The sequence below is a fragment of the Natator depressus genome, chromosome 1 (genome assembly GCF_965152275.1).
Source record: "Natator depressus isolate rNatDep1 chromosome 1, rNatDep2.hap1, whole genome shotgun sequence".
NCBI lineage: Eukaryota > Metazoa > Chordata > Testudines > Cheloniidae > Natator > Natator depressus.
The window spans coordinates 215,860,981-215,879,359 of NC_134234.1; the positions used below are offsets into that span (position 1 = coordinate 215,860,981).

Here is an 18,379-nt window from a genome sequence, read left to right on the forward strand (position 1 = left end):
CCCAGATGGGAATGTCAGGAGAGGCTGACCCAGTCTAATTATGTCACATAGTCTCACATAGAACATCTCACTGACTCTCCGTTTCCTGATTCTAGGTCCAACCTTATGGGAACAAAATTTACTGTCTATGATCATGGAGTTAGCCCAGTCAAGGCACAAGGGCTAGTAGAAAAGGCCCATACCAGACAGGAGCTCGCAGCCATTTGTTATGTAAGTTCCTTTTATTTTTTCCCCCTACCCCAGCTCCTGAATCACTTAAACCCAGGCATTAGGGATGGGAGGCATCCTGCAGTTACAGCCACTTTGGCTGTGGTCTTGTCAGGACTTTCAAGCCAAGTATTTGGATTGGAGGCCTGCAGGGAAACCTGAGGGTGCTTCCGGATGTTAGTGATTCCGCAGCAAGTTTTCTTAATTCTGCATCAGTACTGTATCAGTGCAACAGGATAACTATAATGTGCATTGGACTGCTGGAGGACTTTCATATGAGTCATAAAAGCAAGGTCTTGATTGCTTGTGGTTCTTTGAGATCTCAGTGGCACATTAACAAGAGACTAGATGTGTGAACTCCAGTTCTGTCCAGTTTCTACTCTGGTAATCCTAGTGCACCCTGGAGTTTCCATTGGATACAGTATTCTTCATTTCCCATCCTAAAATACTTTGTAGTGTTTCTGTGAGCTGTTAAAACAAGTATAATATATCCCTAAAAGGTAGCTGTCTGTTAATAGTGATGAAGTGATTTCTGTGTATGTACAATCAGCTATTCAAGTTTGTAACATGTTTGCTATATATATGTAAAATCATTATCCTGTTTCTCAGGTCTCTTCTCAGAAAGACCTGAGATGGAATAAGACAGGTTCCAGCTCCAAGGACCTACAGCAGAGGTCCCCAGTCTGTGGAGCACGCCCCTCTAGGGGGGTGTGGATGAATGTTTGGGGGGCACGGCAGGGAGGGAGCACCACCCAGCTCTGCTCCTGGCCCCAGCTGTCAGACCTGCACTCAGGGTCCTGGCTGCTGGACCCGTCCCCTGAGCTCCGCTTCTAGCTGCGGCTGCTGGCCCAGGGATCCAGCTGTTGGTCTCCACCCGCAGCTGATGCTCCACTTCCGCCCTTGCCCCTAGCCTTGGCCCCCTACTCCTCTCCGCCCCCAACCCCCTGAGCTGTGGCCCCGCTCTTCGCCCCAGCTCCCGGGGGAAGGAGTGGGCACGGTCAAGGGTAAGGGCGGGGTGAAAGGTAAAAAGTTTGGGGACCACTTACCTACAGTCTATATCAGTAAAACGCACTAGTATGTTAGGGGAAGCTATATAACTAATATTAATGTTATACCTGATTTTTATCATATATGTGTTAGGAACTCTAAGGAGCCATCTTGCTGGAATAAAATTGAAATAGCCTTTGAGATAGATTTTTGGTTGAAGGCATTAAACAGTTGGTGACTAGAGGACCAAGAAAGTCTGTTTCTTCTTCAAGTAATGGTCCCTATTGTATTCCACTGTGGGTTACACATGTGCACCATGCTCCCAGAGTCAGAGAATTTGAAAGCAGTGTCTGTTGGTCCGCGCATGTGCCTCAGTTCACCTCGTGCTCCCAACCTCAGGGCAGACCAACTGCCTCATCAGTTGCTTCTCATTGCTGCGTAGTCCAGGTCAGAAACTTCGTGTCTTCAGTTCTGATGTCGTTTCTGAAAAACAGTAGTGTTAGCTGTAAATAGTTTGTAGTTTTAGAAGTTTTAATAGATTTAGTAGTTTTGATCATTTTAATAGTTTTAGAATTAGATTAGGCTATAGGGGTCCCCTCCATTCTCCCCCATGCCCTATTCGGGTACCTGACTGTGCCCAGAACTCCAGGCTTCAAACTCTGCACCTCCTGCCTGCAATCCTTTTCCATCAGTGACGACCCCCAACACTGTCTCTACTGCTTGGGACAGGCGCTCACACTGCAGATTGGTGCAGTATTTGTTAGTCCTTCCCCAGGTGCATCCGAGAAGGACAGGCTTTTCACCTCCGTAAGTACCTCATGGAAATGGCTATGAGGCTTCAATCAGATCCAGGCTGGGGAATCCCCCCTTTACATCATCCTGAATCAGCAAGAAGTATGCCTCCTGCTGCAAAGTCTGACTCCGGTGCTGGAGGATCCACCCCCACAAACCGCATGGCGGGGCCTAGTCGGGAGATCAGGAAGCACTCCTATAACATTGGGCTAAGACTTCCTCTAAGTCCATTCCAAAGATACCGGATATGCCTACAAGCAAACCCACTGACTCAGCCCAGGAGTATGTCATACGTCCCCAGTCCCATAGACATAATAAGAAAGGCATGAAACATAGGGCTTCACCATCTCCACACCATGCTTCATCAGTACCATCATCCCCAGCTCTTCATAGGACACAAAGACCTTCTGGCACTGGTGAATGGAGACCATACGATATTCATCACCAGCACCTGTGGCCCAAACAGAAAGGTCCCTATTAAACCAGGGAGGTCCAGATCCTTGGCCACACCACAGGACATTTTCACTCCCCCAGATCCTGAATCCCCTCCCGCATTGGGACTCTCCATTTCCAGAGGGTGTAGTTGCCTTCCAGAGATCTGCTGGCAGGATGGAGCTCATCACCTCCACCATACATAACGTGCACCTTCCTATCAGCACCAATGTTATCGCCATTAGAACCTGAGTCTGCCCTTTCCTCCTCAAGAGACTCGGAACCATGACAGGAACCACACCCAGGAGACCCACAAAACCCTGGAACCAACCAATGCTTCACCTGGCTCAGAGTCATTGGTACCCATGCCATGGGGACCCCTGCCACGAGCTGTTGACCCCACCTATTGGCCATATTGGGGACCCTGGCACCAGTGCCCACCGTGGGAATGTATCTGACCCACTAGGGAGTCACCACCTGACTCCACCCAGAGAATTCCCAAATGGATTTTGGAATGTACTCTACTCTGGTATAAGCTCTCGAACCTACCCCCAAAGCAGGGGGGATCAAAGCACTCCACGAGAGCCCAAGCCACGACTGTAGCATCTCTTCAGGACATACCAAGGAGGCCACATGGAGCTCCATCCACTTGTTTGCAAGACATTGTTCCCTGGTATAAGACTTGGCTACTGATGCCTCATTTGGGATAGCTGTTCGCCACTCATCCCTGCCATCCTCATCCTTACACCCTCCTCCTGCTTAAGTGCGGCTTGTCTGTCCCCCACAGTGGAATACAAAGGACCGTCACTCAAAGAAGAAGAGGAGGTTACTTACCTGTAAGTGGAGGCTCTTTGAGATGTGTGGTATCTCTGGGTATTCCACTGTCCTTCCCCTTTGATTTGGATCTTGTCTGATTCATGGTGGAGAAGGAATTGAAGAGGAAGTCGGTCCTCCCAACCCTTTATCATCTTGGTCAGGAGCACAAGGTGAACCGGGGCACATGCACAGACCAATGGACACTACTTTCAAATTCTCTGACTCCAGGTGCATGGTGCGCATGCATAACCCACAGTGGAATACATATAGGGACCACACATCTGGAAGAACCTCCAGTTACAGGTAAGTAACTTCCTCTTATCTTCACTGCCATACAGGTGGAGTATGTGGAATTCCCTGCTGCACTTTGGAGTACACTTGTTTGTTTCAGGATGAAAGCTAAGCCATATGCTGACTCCAGTTCCCCCAGGGGTTTCTTTTATCTTGTCTACAAGGTCACAATTTGGGAGAAACTACGAAGTATAGCCTTAAAAATAAAACAAAAGCTAAGAAGAATTAAATAGATTGTCCATTTAGACTATAAGGTCCCTGGAGAGATGACAAAGTACAGACGCAGTCAGAGTCATGCTGTCTATAATTGTGTTTATACCTTTGTTGCTAGCAGGGATCTAGCACATTTCCCCTCAACAATATGAACCACATTTATTGTCCGAGATTGACACTAGCCAAATTGTGTAATAAAACCATCCTGTAGGTTATATTTGGAAGATTATCTATAGTACTGTTTGGTTAATGTGGTTTTGGAGGAGAAAAAGAATTATATCACTAATAGTCAAGGAAACAATGTTGATTGCAACCGTGTTTAAATACAGATGTAGCTGGCATGTTTCTGATTCCAGGGTAGATAGGGTATTAAAGGTCAATCTCATTATCCTCTCTCCTGGATGAGACAGTGCTTTAGTTCCTGAAAAGAACTTAATTCCTTGTCTTTTAGGAAACCAATGTCCTAGGATTCAAGGGCCCCAGGAAGATGTCCGTGATCATTCCAGGGATGAACATGAAACACAAGCGGATTCCAATCAGACCACGAAATGTAAGTTTGGAACTGGGTCAGATTCCAGTGGCACAAGGAAGAAAGTTTTAACCTCTTAGAGATCCAAATGCTAATTATTGGCAATCAGAGAAATTAGAGGAAAAAGACCTGTTGGGTTCCAGCTATCCCATCTTCTGGAAGTTAGGGTGGGATTCTTCACTACACTGTGCTTTTCCAGGCCACTTTGAAATTACTCCCATAATAGGATTCTACCATTGCCCTTGGGAGACTGATTGATCTGATAGGTCTCATGATTGGTAAACTTTTCTTGATATTCAGCTTAAAATGTCATTTTCTTACTTTCAGCATATTTCTTGCTTGTAGCCCTTATGCAACCCTTTAAATTTTGCCTCTTTCCTTACTTGTCATTTAGCCATGTGGACCATATTTAGCTCTTTTTTTTTTTTTTTTTTTTTTTTTACTGTAGTGCATAGGAGCCCTAGTTGTGGCTGGACTCCATTGTGCTAGGTGCTTTACAAACACCGAAAAAAAGATGGTCCCTGGCCCAAAGACTTTACATTCTATACATTTAAGTATAAATCAAGAGATAACAGGTGGATGCAGACAGAGAGAGAAGCATAAGAAAACAATGAGGTGATATTGGTTAGCAGGACAGGCAGTGGTCTCAGCACACCAGCAGCCTAGCCATTGTCCAGTTTTTCAGGAATCCTAGAAAAGGAGAGTTTTAAGGAAGGATTCAAACAAGGATAATCAGATCGCTTTGCAGATCTCTACAGGGAGGTCCTCCCAAGCATGATGGTCAACGTGAAGAAAGCATGACGGTGCTGTTGGAAAATTTTAACAAGTGGGTGATGGAGGCTGACATCATGGGCCAATCAAAAATGGGAGTTAACATTTAGATAGCGAATGAGAGCTAAATAGAGTGGGTATAGGCTATAAAGGGCCCTGAAAATGAGGACAAGTAAGAATCTTATGTTTGATATGATAGAGAAGTGGAGGGATACAAAGAGAGGAATGACCAAATGTTAGAGATGTTTTGCAGAAAGAATCTGCAGGACTTAGACATATCCAGGGGGCAAGAGGAGAGGATTTGACTCAGAGCTGGTGAACAGGAGGCTGGGATTGCAGGCATGGGGTTCAGTTAAGTTGGAGAAGTAGTTATTTCTCTAGGAAGATGGCAGAACTAAAGGAGGAGAGAACAAATCTGTAGTGGAGGAAGCAAGCCTGGTCACAGGATTTCTGCCAGACACTCCACAGTGTAAGAGCCCGAGCAGGCGCAGAGGAAGTGGATGTTGGGGGTGAGCCAAGGCTGGGTGCTGGCAGAGCAGACCTTGCGATGAGAGAGAGTGAGGCATGGAGAGAAACAAGCATATCAGTGGAAGAGGGGGCATAAGTCCATTTATCTAACCCTCACTTTTTTTTCCCCCACTTTGCTAAACTCATTCCAATTTGTCAGTAGTCTTCTAGTAATTAAATGCTCTGAGCTGAATACAGTATTCCAGATGTGGTCTCACTAGACACATATAGGACCAGATGTGCCAAAGGACAGCCCTTACTAGGGGGCGATATAGAGCCAAACACCCCAGTGTGGGCTACCGGAGTCATTGTGTCTCAGGAGGACACTATGCCTGATTGAGCTCTTGGAAATCACAGTTGATTCATCATCCCTTAGGAGAATGCAGTATGCATCCACTTGATAGTGCAGTTGGGGGGATTCAGTCTATTGCCCTGTCTCTTTCCCCTATCCATTTTATTGGCCTTAAAATCTGAGTCTAAGAGAGGCCCACAATGCTCAGGAGAGCATAGGGACTGCAATCAAGGGTGGCCCCTTTCCTGGGATACAGGGTTTAGGGGTGGCTCTCTGTGGTTTTGCTCAAATACCAGCCACAATTTAGCCCATATAGATTCATCATCATCTACCTGGTCTGTGACATGATGCCTCTGAATAAGCAGTGACTGCTCTTCTCTAAAAGATGGCCCCACTGCCATTTCTAAATGTAATTTGTTGATGCCCATTCCCAAAGTCCTATGGGCATCCTTACAGAAACAAATAAAATCAGAGATCCAATTAAATAGTAAATCTATTTAAAAAACAAACAAACCCAAGAAGCAACAGACAGCTCACTACATCCTACTCAGAATTTTACCACAAATAAATCTATTACTCAAACCTCCCCAAACAACTGCTTACCAAGCATCTCCCTCCATGGAATAACTTCAGTTTGGATAGTTTTTATCAATTTTAATAGCTTTTATTTTTTAAGGTTGAAGTTCATTTTGTCACGTTATATTTCCTTGCCCCTTTGTCCTCACTACGGTTTTCAGCTCCTCCCAATTTCCTGTTCTTCTCAGATGTAGTGAACATGCTGTTTTACCCACATTCACATGTGTTTGTGTACCTATGCCTAAACCTGGTAGAATCATAGAATATCAGAGTTGGAAGGGACCTCAGGAGATCATCTTGTCCAACCCCCTGCTCAAAGCAGGACCAAGCCTCAATTTTTGCCCCAGATCCCTAAATGGCCCCCTCAAGGATTGAACTCTCAACCCTCGGTTTAGCAGGCCAATGCTCAAACCACTGAGCTATCCCTCCCACCTCCCTATGGGGGGAAAGCACTTTAATCCATACATATTTGAAGCCCACTGCAGCCTTTGAATTTCCCACTACAACATCCCAACTTCTTGCATTAGGGAGTTAAAGATATCTGGGTTATTCCTCTTTGCTTTGAAAGTTACAAGGTGGGGAATTGGAGGTTTGTACTGGAGGAAAAGGCTCCCGGGGGTTAGAAATAGACTCCTGCCAGTACATTGAGAGTGGGTGCAGAAGGTGCTCTCACTGTGTCTCCTGGTTAGGATTGAGATGCAGTGGGCCCAGCAGGAGAGAGAACCTCAGGACTGGGAAAGTATGGAAATATCTCCATGGTACCTGCAGGATCTATTTCAGCAGGGTTGAGTTCACTGTTCACTAGATCAGGGGGACTCATGGTTGCAGAGTAAACACAACTTGACAGAAGCAGTGACTAAAAGCAGACCCTCCCAAGTATAATTTTTCTCTTGAGCAGGAACATGAGAGTTTGCTGTCAAAATGGCAAAATAAAAACCTGGAGAACCTGATTGAGCTGCACAACAAGGCTCCAGTCTGGAATGATGACACTCAGTCGTACGTCTTGAATTTCCATGGGAGAGTCACTCAGGCCTCGGTGAAGAACTTCCAGATTGTCCATGAGAATGACCGTAAGAGCTAAGGGTTGTGCTATGGTGGGGTGAGGTGGGGTATGTGGGGCTGCCACTCCAGTGAGGAAAAGAGCATTGTTCCATTAGGTGGGGAAATATGGGAACATTGCTCCTACACGAGGGATATGGGATGGGCAAGAACGGGATGGGGGATATAGTCCAGAGGATCTTAGGACTTTTGGAATGATATGGGACCTCCCCTTCACTCTAGAGGTGGAGGGGATGACAGGATAGCTGCATCAGAGGAGAGGCGAATGCAGGCCTTCTGCTGAAGATGGAAAGGAGAGTAATATGGGATTGCTGTCCCAGCCAAAGCATAGGTATGGGATTTCTCTGTAAAAGAAGTCAGCAGGACTATTGTAGAAAAGCAGATTCTGAGCCACTCTGGTAAGGAGGGGAAGATGGAATAGTCTCTCCAGTCAGGTATACTTGGAACTGTTTCACTCTTTCTCCTCTTACCTCTCTCTCTTTGAAGTAGTTGGTCTCTGACCCCCTCTTTCTGTCTCCCTAGCTGACTACATTGTGATGCAGTTTGGTCGTGTAGCAGAAGACGTGTTCACTCTGGACTATAATTACCCCCTGTGTGCCCTCCAGGCCTTTGCCATTGGACTCTCTAGCTTTGACAGCAAATTGGCATGTGAATGATGGAGACAGCGGACTTGGACGTGAAATCATGAGAAGTATCCTGGGGACAGAAGGGGAACTGGAGACGAGAGATATGTGGCCTTAACAAGAAGCAAATAGTAGATTTGGGGGCTTTACAGTAGCTGATACGGACCATGACCCTTTTGGAAGGGAGATCTCTGCATGTGCACTGGGGGAAGGCAAGGATAATGTGTGCTGTCTTTGTTATCAGTATTAATGCTGCATTGAGACTCTTGATGGGAGATGATGTGTGAGAGCTAATCCTGCTCCTTAGCAGCTAAGCATCACTGTGACTCGGAACTCCTGCAGTGGGGATCAGATTAATAGTGCTTTAGTGCCCAGGAGCCTTGGATCTCACAGCGCCCCTGTGCTCATGCAGCATATATTAAGATTAATTCAGAGAAGGAAGGACAGGTACAGTCTGTGCCATCTCTTACCCCGCAGAGTAACTCTCCTGTCTAAGGCAAAGTTCAGAGAAAGAAGAGAGAGTATAAGCCTGATGCCCCTGTGCAACTGTAAACAGTGTTCAGTGAACAAAGAGTAGGAACAAGCCCCATGCTTCTATAGTCACCCTTTTACTCTGCAGGATAATTCTCGTTCAAGGCTGATGGATCCCAGTTCCTGTTAATTGTTCTGCTGCTCATTACCCTATGACTACCCGTTTACCAAATAAAGATCCCCCATCATTAGGAATGTGAGAAAAGCTCCTATGGTCACTTCTAAGTGAGCAATATTTATATTATGACCATCACTGTTTCTTTTATTCCTAACAGCTCTAAAAGTGAAATTGAATAAATCATTGGACCTGACAGAAACTGGCTGAGAAGGGCATGCCATTGACTATTCCTGAAATGCAGCATTCTGATTGCCTTAAATACTAGATTCTATAGGTCAATCAATCAGAAACATTTTTTTCAAATTTCTTTTATGAATAAAGTTTGCTGCATTTTAGGAATAAACTGATGTCTGAAGCTTTTCTTTGTTTTGTTTAACTTTTTTCTCAGCAAATAAGAGACTCTCCTGCAGCAGTCTGAATGGCTGATTCCAATTGAATGTGGTATAATTACCACAGATATCTCAAATCATGACCAGTTCAGTCAGTTTTATATAATCACTTAATCTGAATATGAGAAGATTAACCAAAAAATAAGATTATAGACATTTTCCAAGGCACAAGGAAAGAAGAATATTGCAACAAGAGTGGCCGAAGTACTGCTCATCGAGCTCCATAATGTGTCCTGCAGCAGCCCTCATCTTTAATTCTGGGTTGCAGTCAGTGGAGACCACAAGTCCCAGCGTGCAATCCTCCTTGATCCACCAGCCTCAACTTGCATGAAATTGGAGCACTGCATATTGAGACCTATAGGTTACATGGGTTGCACATCTGCTGTATACTAAAAAAGAGGGCAGCTATCATCCTGTCCATTTCATGTTCTTTCTGTACAGCTGTCAAGATCTTTTCTTTCACATTCATTATGTACAGTTAATTGCTCATGTGTCCCTCTGTTAAGCAAACTGTGGGTGTCCCCTTTTTTGCATGTACTGATCTTTTTTTTAAAGGTCATTGTCAGCCCACAAGTCCTATCTGGATGCTCTTAGCAACCGGACTTTCATCATTATGAAAGTCTTTGCATTATATGTCACGTAAGTCTCTATACTGGTGATATTATCTTGCTGTTTAATTTTCCAAAACATCAAACTTTGTGTAGACATTTTCTGATGCCAGAAAAAACACTTCAATCATAATCACATGTAATCTCTGTATTTAATTGTAAATGGTGAATTGTTGCTGACAGGTCCAGTTCTAGAAAATGCTTATCTCACTAGTGCCCAAGCTACAGTGGGTAAGGTGCCATTGCATTCAAAGCAATCTCATCAGCATAGCACTCAGCAAAGAGAGTTTGCGCCAGGTACCTCTTTTGTGCCTTCATGCACTTCCTGCGTGCATCTCCCACTTGTGCTCTCTTGTGCTCCCAACTGACTGCTCTGCACTCCCTGTATCTACCTAGAAAAGCCAAGAAACCAGTTCATAATGCCTCTGTCACAATTACTTTGTAACTAGGACCAGATGTAGAAAATTAGTTTATGTTCGCCTGGGGTTATTTGTAGGCAGTGCATTAATTGCTAGTCCAGAAAAAGTTTCTTTGTGCTTAACAAGCCGCCCTGCAACTGCCTGGTTCATCTCTCCAACTGGGCCAGTCAGCAAGGGCTCTCAAACTAATTCAAGGTGGTAAACCCATGGGTGAGCTTAATTGACTACGGCTAAGTCAGTGCCTGTGATTCTTTAGGTTTCCTCATCAAGTTGTACAGACAGATGACCGAATTTCTTGTCTCTTCTGAGGTGCTTTCTATACTGTGGGCATGTGATCCTTCACTTACCTTCTAGTATTGAAACTCTTTCGTCTGTCTCAGTTTTTGAGGTGGTGGTTTTTTGTTTTTTTTTAAAGGGACTGTACACAATGAGCTTGCTCACACTAGCATTAAAGTGTGTTAGCCACAACTGTGTTTAAACACAGGTTATTGCTAGCAGGTCCGAGCATGGTTTCTCTGATAACCTCCAGCAGGGAATTTTTCTAAAAAGGGTGATATTGTTGTGCTAGGAAACAGTCCTATCAGCTGTCTGTGGGGTCAAACTAAAAGCCTTATTTTCAGACAGAAATCCCAGTGCACGCTGCTCAGGGAAATGGTACGCTCTATCACATTTAAATTTGACTCTGGGTATCTTGGTGTCAACCCTAATGTGGACAGAAGCATGGGTCTGTTTCTTTTGCCGTTTGAAGAGGCAATAGCAATGCAGGAGGTGGGCATTTACCTTTTCTCAGCTGCTTTCAGACATTTTATATATTGGAGGCTTCAGTGCCCTGCCCCATTCTGTTTGGGTTCTTCACTCACTCTGTTGCTGCTCTGTGTGCCTAAGGTCCACCTACATGACCTACAGAGGCTGGCTTTGTGTGCTCCCTGCTGCTTCCAAGCTTTTTTTTTTTGCTCTGCAGAAACGTCCAGTGCTTTTTGGTCAAACATTGTTCTACATGAATTGTATTTATAACTTTTGTACTCTAATGAAAATAAAGTAATTTATAAAAAACAAAACCCTAACCTCTGAATTATTCTTATCTTGTCCTATAGGATTTTTGCTGCATATGGTAGTTCCTGTCAGCTCTGATATCTCTCTCTCTCTCCTCCTTTGGCTACCTCTCTTTTTCTCCCTGTCTCCCTCCACTCCATCTCTCTTCTTTCTGTATCATTCTCTCCTCACTTGTCTCCCACCCTTCTCCTCAATGCTGGTTTTACAAATATTTAGACATGTGAGAATCACCTTGGAAACACAAGTACTACCAATTTCCCTTCTGCACCACTCCGAGCTGCTTGCTGTCTATTTGTTCACTCTCTTCCCCTTGATTCTCCTGCCCCTCACACCCCTTCTCTCTCAAGTGTTATTCCAGCTTCAGACCTGGGCTCCTGAGGGGGGTGCATTGGAAATATTTACCCAGCCCTGGTCGCTTGCTCCAAGCCCCTCCTGTTGTCCAAGTGTCACATGGTGCAATTCTGGAACAGGATTGAAATAGTGTGAGGTAAAGAGGGGCAGTACTGAGCTAAGGGTATTTTTACTGGGTGATATGAAGAGAAGTAAGTGTCCGCCTCACAGAGGGAAAACGTCCTTGTTCCAGTGACTTAAAACTTGACATAGGGGAGATCTAACTTTGCAGGCCCCGGTTCTGAATGCAGGTTGAACAATCATGCCCATTTCTCTCCAGCTCCACCAGAATGGATACACGGTGCAGACACTTTCTGCTCTGTGTCTGTCTCACAGATCAGCAGCAGGCAGTTGCTATCTCTAAAGCACTGTGTTGACTGCTGTAATATCACGCTCTCACTCCCACATCAAACACAACACCCAGAAAACTCCAAGAACAGGCTGGGTACAGGAAGCAAATGCTACTGTGCAGTGTGAATCCTCATAGCAGGACTCAGAATGCAGCAGCTCCAAGGTGCTGTGAGGTCTCCAGCTGACACACATCAAAGGCAGGAGTATTAATTTCTTGCTCTTTTATGGCTCAATCCTGCTTGCATTGAAGTGTTGATATCAATAGGAGTAGACTCAGACTCTATTATTTAAAAGTATAACATGATGACAAAGCACACCCACCCAACATGCTCTTCTACTGACTGGTATTAATAACTCTGTGCACTTCACAGCTATTGTTACTGAAAAAGAGTAACAAAGGCGGCAAGCAACTATTCCCCCACCCCACCCTTTTCACAGATGGAGAACTGGGAGTTTGCAGGAGGTCACTGCAGTCAGAGCTGGGGATAGAGCCCTGTCTAAAACAGCACACCCAAGTCTCATCCACACTGCTTTTCTGAAGGAATGTGTCAAATCTATGGGTTTGAGTGCTGTCTGTAACCACTATATCCCACCCCTTCCAGAGCTAGAAATAGAACTGGGCATGGGTGTGGGCTACTGATGAAGTATTTGTTGTATCCCCCCTAGTGGCTGGTTGACATGGAGGATAATAGCCTACTACTACTATCAATTACTTATTTAGCTCAAGTAATAGAGGTCAGCCTTACCATAAAGGTGAGAACAGGCTAAAGGTCAGAGGCTTCTCAGGAGTTCTTGTTCTTGTGTCTTCCACCATGTTCAGTCTACGGTCCCTGTCTCCCCGTTCTGTTCTCTTGTCCTGTTCTCCAGGGAGTTCTTGTTCCCCTGCTGGGACTCAGAAGTCATTTTCCTGTTTCAGTTTGGATAAATCTTTCCACACCTAGATAAGCTCTGTGATCCTTTTCACTAAAATGTGTCAAGGTAAAAACTATTCCGATTGTACATAGGTGTTTTAACTTATAATTGGCAGTTGATATATATGAATGAATGTTGTTTCCACTACATTTGAAGGTGGGATCTGATCTCATTTGCTTTGATAAAAGGAAAGTGATGGTTTAAAAAGAGAACCACTGAACTATGCTACAATAAAACAGGGAGCTTAAAATACAAAGGTGAACAAAGAATGATTTTCTTAACTTGAATTCAGAGCCCCGTTTATAAAAGAGAACCTAGAACTACCCTTAGAGTGCAGTTTTTCTTTGAAAAGCAATTCCTAAAAATGGCATGATGGATTCCATATTTGTCTGTCAATAGCTGTATATCAAACCTGTTCAGTTAACAGGAAAAAAGATTCCACTACTTCTGACCACCCCAATCAAACTCCATGTGCGTGCTCTGTCGAGTTCTTTCCTTGCACATCATCTCCACTACTAAAGGTTCTACAGGCCAAATTCTACCCTTAGTGACACAGGTGAAAGCCCATTCATTTCAGTGGGTTTCTGCAACTGTAAGTGACTGGAATTTGGTGAACAATTCTGTTGATGATTCACAGGAAGGAATAAAATTCAGCTCCCTTTCTGAGCTGTGTTGACTCTGCAGGGCGAACAGGAGAAAAAATGTACATTAGCCACAAAGTCAGCAGATCTGACCTTCAATACACATAGGGAGCAGATGTAATGAGTAATAACATGCCATTTTTACAAAGTCATTTTTCACAGTAGTACTGCACTTTAAACATCCGTTTTTAATCTTCACATGGTTTAGCAGAGACCCACAGTGGCTAAATGGGCTCATTACAGGTATACATTTAAAGGAAAACTGCAACACACACTTGAGTTTACTGTGTAGAATAACACCACACAGAATACATGGTTTATTTTAAATTACCAGTCATATCTTTATGTACATGGATATTACCTAACAATGTATGACTTAGAAAATGTGTGTGGCCTCTCTGCATTCGAAGAGAAAATAAAAATAAAAATTCTAATTGTATCTAATTACAAAGCAAAGTAATGTATATGTATATTGCACGTAGGGACATTTTCAAGTTCTTCTCCACAACCACAAGGGCTAGGAGCTTACTTTGAAAGAAAGGAGGAAAGCTGAGACACTCACATAGGCATGTGCCCCCACAAGGTGGGACTTAATCACTGGAGTCCGCAATGCTGCTGAGAAATTTTAACTCTCTGTCTCAGGTCTTAGCTACACTAGTTGGTATTGTTATTCTGGTATAGCTATACTGGCAAACCCCTCTTGTGTAGCTGTAGTTATACTGGTATAAAACACTCTGGTTTGGGGAACCTGAGGGCTAAAATGCTTTAGTTTAAATGAAGTCATCAGGCTCAGTGTAGGGGCATTTGGGTTAAATGAACAGCCTGTGTTATGCAGGAGGTCAAACTAGAGGATCTAATGGTCCCTTCTGGCCTTAAACTCTATGAAATCTATACTCTATGAAACCAGCATAAGCGATACCAGTGTAAGCACAGTTATACTGTATAACTGTCTGCAGTAGGGCTTTTACTGGCATAGCTATAAAATCACCCCCCAAATGACATAGTAACACTTGTAAAATTTTTAAGTATAGACCAGGATTCAATTTCCCCGGTTGTAAAATGGAGAAAAGTGCCATCTTGGCACATAAGAATATCTCCCCCTGTTCAGAAGTTCAAAGGGTCAGTAAAGTTGTTCTGCCCTGCATTTGCCTTCCTAGTTAAACTAACCTACTTTGTAGAGTTTTTTGAGAGGGTTAGGTAGATGTTTGTCAAGTGCTTTGAATATGAAAATGTGCACAAGGGTGAAGTGTTTTTATGTAAAATGAGAGTGAAAGAATTGGCTGTGTTGCAGGGAGTGGTGTGGGTGACTCAGTAGAGAGGGGCTCTTTCTTCTTAGTACTGACCCCAAAGTCTCCCTGCATAGCACTACAGCAGGGGTGGCCAACCTGTGGCTCCGGAGACACATGCGGCTCTTCAGAAATTAATAGGCGTCTCCTTGTACAGGCACCAACTCCGGGGCTGGAGCTACAGGTGCCAACTTTCCAATGGGCCAGGGGGTGCTCACTGCTTAACCCCTGGCTTTGCCACAGGCCCTGCCCCCACTCCACCCCTTTCCCTCCTCCCCCCCCAGCCTCCTGCATGCCAGGAAACAGCTGATCAGGAGGTGCGGGGAGGGAGGGGGAGGCTCTGATTAGCAGGGCTGCTGGTGGGTCGGAGACACTGGGAGCGGGGGCAGGGGGAGAAACTGATGGGGGTGCTGACATATTACTGTGGCTCTTTGGCAATGTACATTGGTAAATTCTGGCTCCTTCTCAGGCTCAGGTTGGCCACCCCTGCACTGCAGAGTTCTGTGTTTCAGGGAGTGGGGTGGATAACTTGAGAGGAGGTGCTGTATTCCTTCTGACTCTGTGCTGACCCCAGTGTCCCAGCATGGGGTAGTGCAGTGGTTTTCAAAGTTTGGGTTGCGACCCAGTACTCGGTCACGAAATGCAAGGCACTGGGTCGCCTTCCTCAGCGCTCAGAGAACTGGCCAATGGGAGCTGGGGGAGGGGGGCGGTGCCTAAGGGTGAGCATGGAGCCACTCGTGTGCCTCTGCCAAGGAGTCGGACCTGCTGGCTGCTTCTGGAGCGCAGCGAAGTCCGCTGTGCCTGGACAGGTGGGAAGCCTGCTTCTGCACCCCAGCTGCACTGCTGACCAGGAGCCGCCAGAGGTAAGCCTGCGCCCCAACTCCCCCCCAAACCTGGAGCCCCTTCCTGCACCCCAACCCCCTCATCCCCAGCCCCACCCCAGAGCCTGTACCCCTTGCCCAGAGCCCTGACCCCTTCCCACACCCCAACCCCCTGGCCCAGCCTAGAGCCCCCTCCCACACCCAGAATCCCTCATTCCCAGCCCCACTCCACAGCCCTCACCCCTGCACCCCAACCCTCTGCCCAGCCCTGATCCCCTCCCACACCCCAAACCCCTGATCCCCAGCTCCGTTGGGTCACGGGCATCAACAATTTTCTTCAACTGGGTCGCCTGAAAAAAAGTTGGAAAACTGCTTGGGTAGTGGATGCCGTGTTGCTTGGAAGTGCCATCTTTGGGGCCAGTAAAGTTTTTTTTAGCCTTTGTCCCCTGTTGCAGGACATTGGGCCCCTACTTATGCACCTCAGGGATAGAGAGTTTAGAAAGCATCGGAAAATCAAATGCTTATGGAAAGGGAATGTTTTAGTGGCCTTTCTGTCTCCACTCCCTCATGGGAACGAGGCCTACTAAAAAGGAGTGCTCAGCAGGGGGATGTGGGAGCTGCTCCTGCCTGCACTGGAGGTGGTGCTTGAGGCGGGGAGGGAATCGATCATAAACCTCGTTCTCACACCCGTGAGGCTACTTGCAATTTGTGTTAATATTTATTACAAAATAATCACAGCCAGGTTTTAGCTCATGAAACTATTTATATCTCTTTCCTGTCACTGTTGTTCAGTGAGTGACACACCAGAACTCCCTGAGGCGAGGTTTTTAAATGGTCACTCCCTGGCCTTTGCGAGCCCTCCCCACGGAACAAGCCCGTTTCCGAAGTCCTTCCCGAGGGGAGGCCAGTGGTCCCAGCGCACCCCACCAGCGTGGGTCACAAAGCCGCCCAGCCCCATGTGCGGCTGGCTCTGCCAGCCCCGCCCTGCTCGCCTGCGGCCCACCACGGGCCAGCGAGGACAATCGCCCCAGGGTCGCCAGTTTCGGTGGGACATTTTCCTGGAGCTTTCCTCCCATGGCGGTAGGGTGACCAGACAGCGAGTGTGAAAAAAATCAGGACAGGGGGGTGGGGACTAATAGGAGCCCACGTATGAAAAAGCCCCAAAACACAGGAACTGTCCCTACAAAATCGGGACGCCTGCTCACCCTACATGACGGACTCCTTAATTACAGAATCACCGTGACTGCCTGGAGACTCCAGGACAATTCTGGAGGGTTGGCCACCCCCTCGCTGCCGTGATTTCTGCCGCCGCCTCCGCTTCGCCCCTGCGGCTCTGCCATGCCCAGCCCTAGCTCCGGCCGCGGGAGCGAACTCCGGCCCCTGCGGCTGCCGGGAGTTTCCTCTCGCCCCTGCCCGCTTCTCCCGCCCCCAGTCTCCTCCTCCCCCGGCCCTGGCCGGAGGCGAGCCCTGGTCAGTTTTGTTCCCAACTCCGCCCCGCCCGCCGGCCCCCTCCCCCGGCTGCGTGCATTTCATACCAGCCTCATTCCTCGCATTCCTGCCTTGCTCCTGCCACACGCCGCCCGGGGGGTGGGAGCGGCCCGGCCCCCTTCCGGAGCCTCCAGCGCCCCCCTCCGCTCGCCAGGTGGGTGCCTTCCCCTCGGCCCGTCTCGGCCCTCTGGCTCCGGCCGCTTCCCTCCCTCTCGCCCAGTCTCTGCCCCCCCTCCCCGCCCCGCTCCCAACTTCCCGCTGTTGCTCGGGGAGCTGGGAAGGGAGCCCAGCAAGCGCGGGGCGGAGCCGCTCCAAGGAGTTTGTGCCGGACGCGGCGCGCTCGCCAGGTCCGGTCCTGCGGCGCGCGGACAGAGGCTGCTCCTGCCCCTCCGCCCCCGGGCCCCGACTCCCACCGCCGAGAAGAGGGGGTGGGGAGCGAGCTCGAGCCACACCGCGGCACTAACCCTCCTCCTTGCCTTTGGCAGTAAGTCCCGGAGCTGAAGGCGGAAAAGGGGAAGCGGATTTGAAGCCGGTTCCTCCGCATGTAGGGAACAAGCGCCGGTCTCGACTCTCCAGGTCAGGAAATGCGATTTCACCCCCCCCTTCCCCACCCCCAGCTTTCGCAGCGGCCAAGGGGGTGGGGGATGGGGTGCGTGGGGGGAGAGGAGGGTGAAGGGGGCCTTGGGGAAGGGCGGAAGGAGAAAGGCACAAATGTACAAAGAAAGAGATCGGGAAACTGATGGAGGCTGCTGGCCGTCTCCCCCCTTTCACTTCCCAAACTGGAGGAACTTGCTGCTCTGGAAGAAAATAGTTAGCAGTGTTTATGGAAAAGTCCCTTAGAATTCAATAGAGTGAGCACCTTTTAGTGACCGGTTTTCATTGTGTTACTATTCTGTGCACCAGGAATGCAAATCTCTGTTTACATTTAACTTCTATAGGGTGGGCCACAAACCTACAGGAAAGTTATGAATTCCTGTGGGACTTTTCCATAAGGGTGAGAGAATGTTCTTTGGGCATCAGTTATTCAAAAATGGAGCAGGATGAGCGGAGTTGGGGGGTTTACTGATCGTTTCTCATGTGTGGAAGGTTCTACTTAAAAACCACTCCTGTGTTTCACCCCGGAGGTTAAGTACATTGCAGCTAGGAGTGAAGGGGTCCCTGTCTATATTTAAAGTGGTGAAGTCCTGTGGGTTTTTTGGGGGTGAAAGGATTCTATAAATATAAGGTGGGATTGGGTTTTTTTTTACGGAAACTTGGCCTCGAGTGATTGTTAGTCT

General features: G+C 47.1%; 1 protein-coding gene and 1 long non-coding RNA gene across 4 annotated transcripts in view; one reads left to right on the forward strand and one right to left on the reverse strand.

The window, feature by feature from the left end:
* TULP3 (TUB like protein 3) overlaps positions 1 to 11,182 on the forward strand; it is an 80,774-nt gene extending 69,592 nt beyond the window's left edge. Inside the window, exons 8-11 of one of the 2 annotated variants that reach the window (XM_074935535.1) lie at positions 96 to 210; positions 4,190 to 4,288; positions 7,312 to 7,483; positions 7,995 to 11,182. In XM_074935535.1, coding sequence (XP_074791636.1) covers positions 96 to 210; positions 4,190 to 4,288; positions 7,312 to 7,483; positions 7,995 to 8,128 — 520 coding nt within the window. In that variant the 3' untranslated portion in view covers positions 8,129 to 11,182. The remainder of the gene's footprint in view (positions 1 to 95; positions 211 to 4,189; positions 4,289 to 7,311; positions 7,484 to 7,994) is intronic. The other variant, XM_074935542.1, reaches the window with a different exon arrangement.
* LOC141975283 (uncharacterized) lies at positions 75 to 17,269 on the reverse strand. 2 transcript variants are annotated; one of them, XR_012635892.1, is made up of 4 exons: positions 17,150 to 17,269; positions 12,701 to 13,544; positions 2,331 to 2,437; positions 75 to 1,677 (listed from the first exon to the last, which is right to left on the reverse strand). It is a non-coding gene; the product is annotated as an uncharacterized LOC141975283 (long non-coding RNA). The 2 variants fall into 2 exon arrangements; XR_012635891.1 differs by lacking the exon at positions 2,331 to 2,437.
* Between the last annotated feature and the right edge of the window lie 1,110 nt (positions 17,270 to 18,379).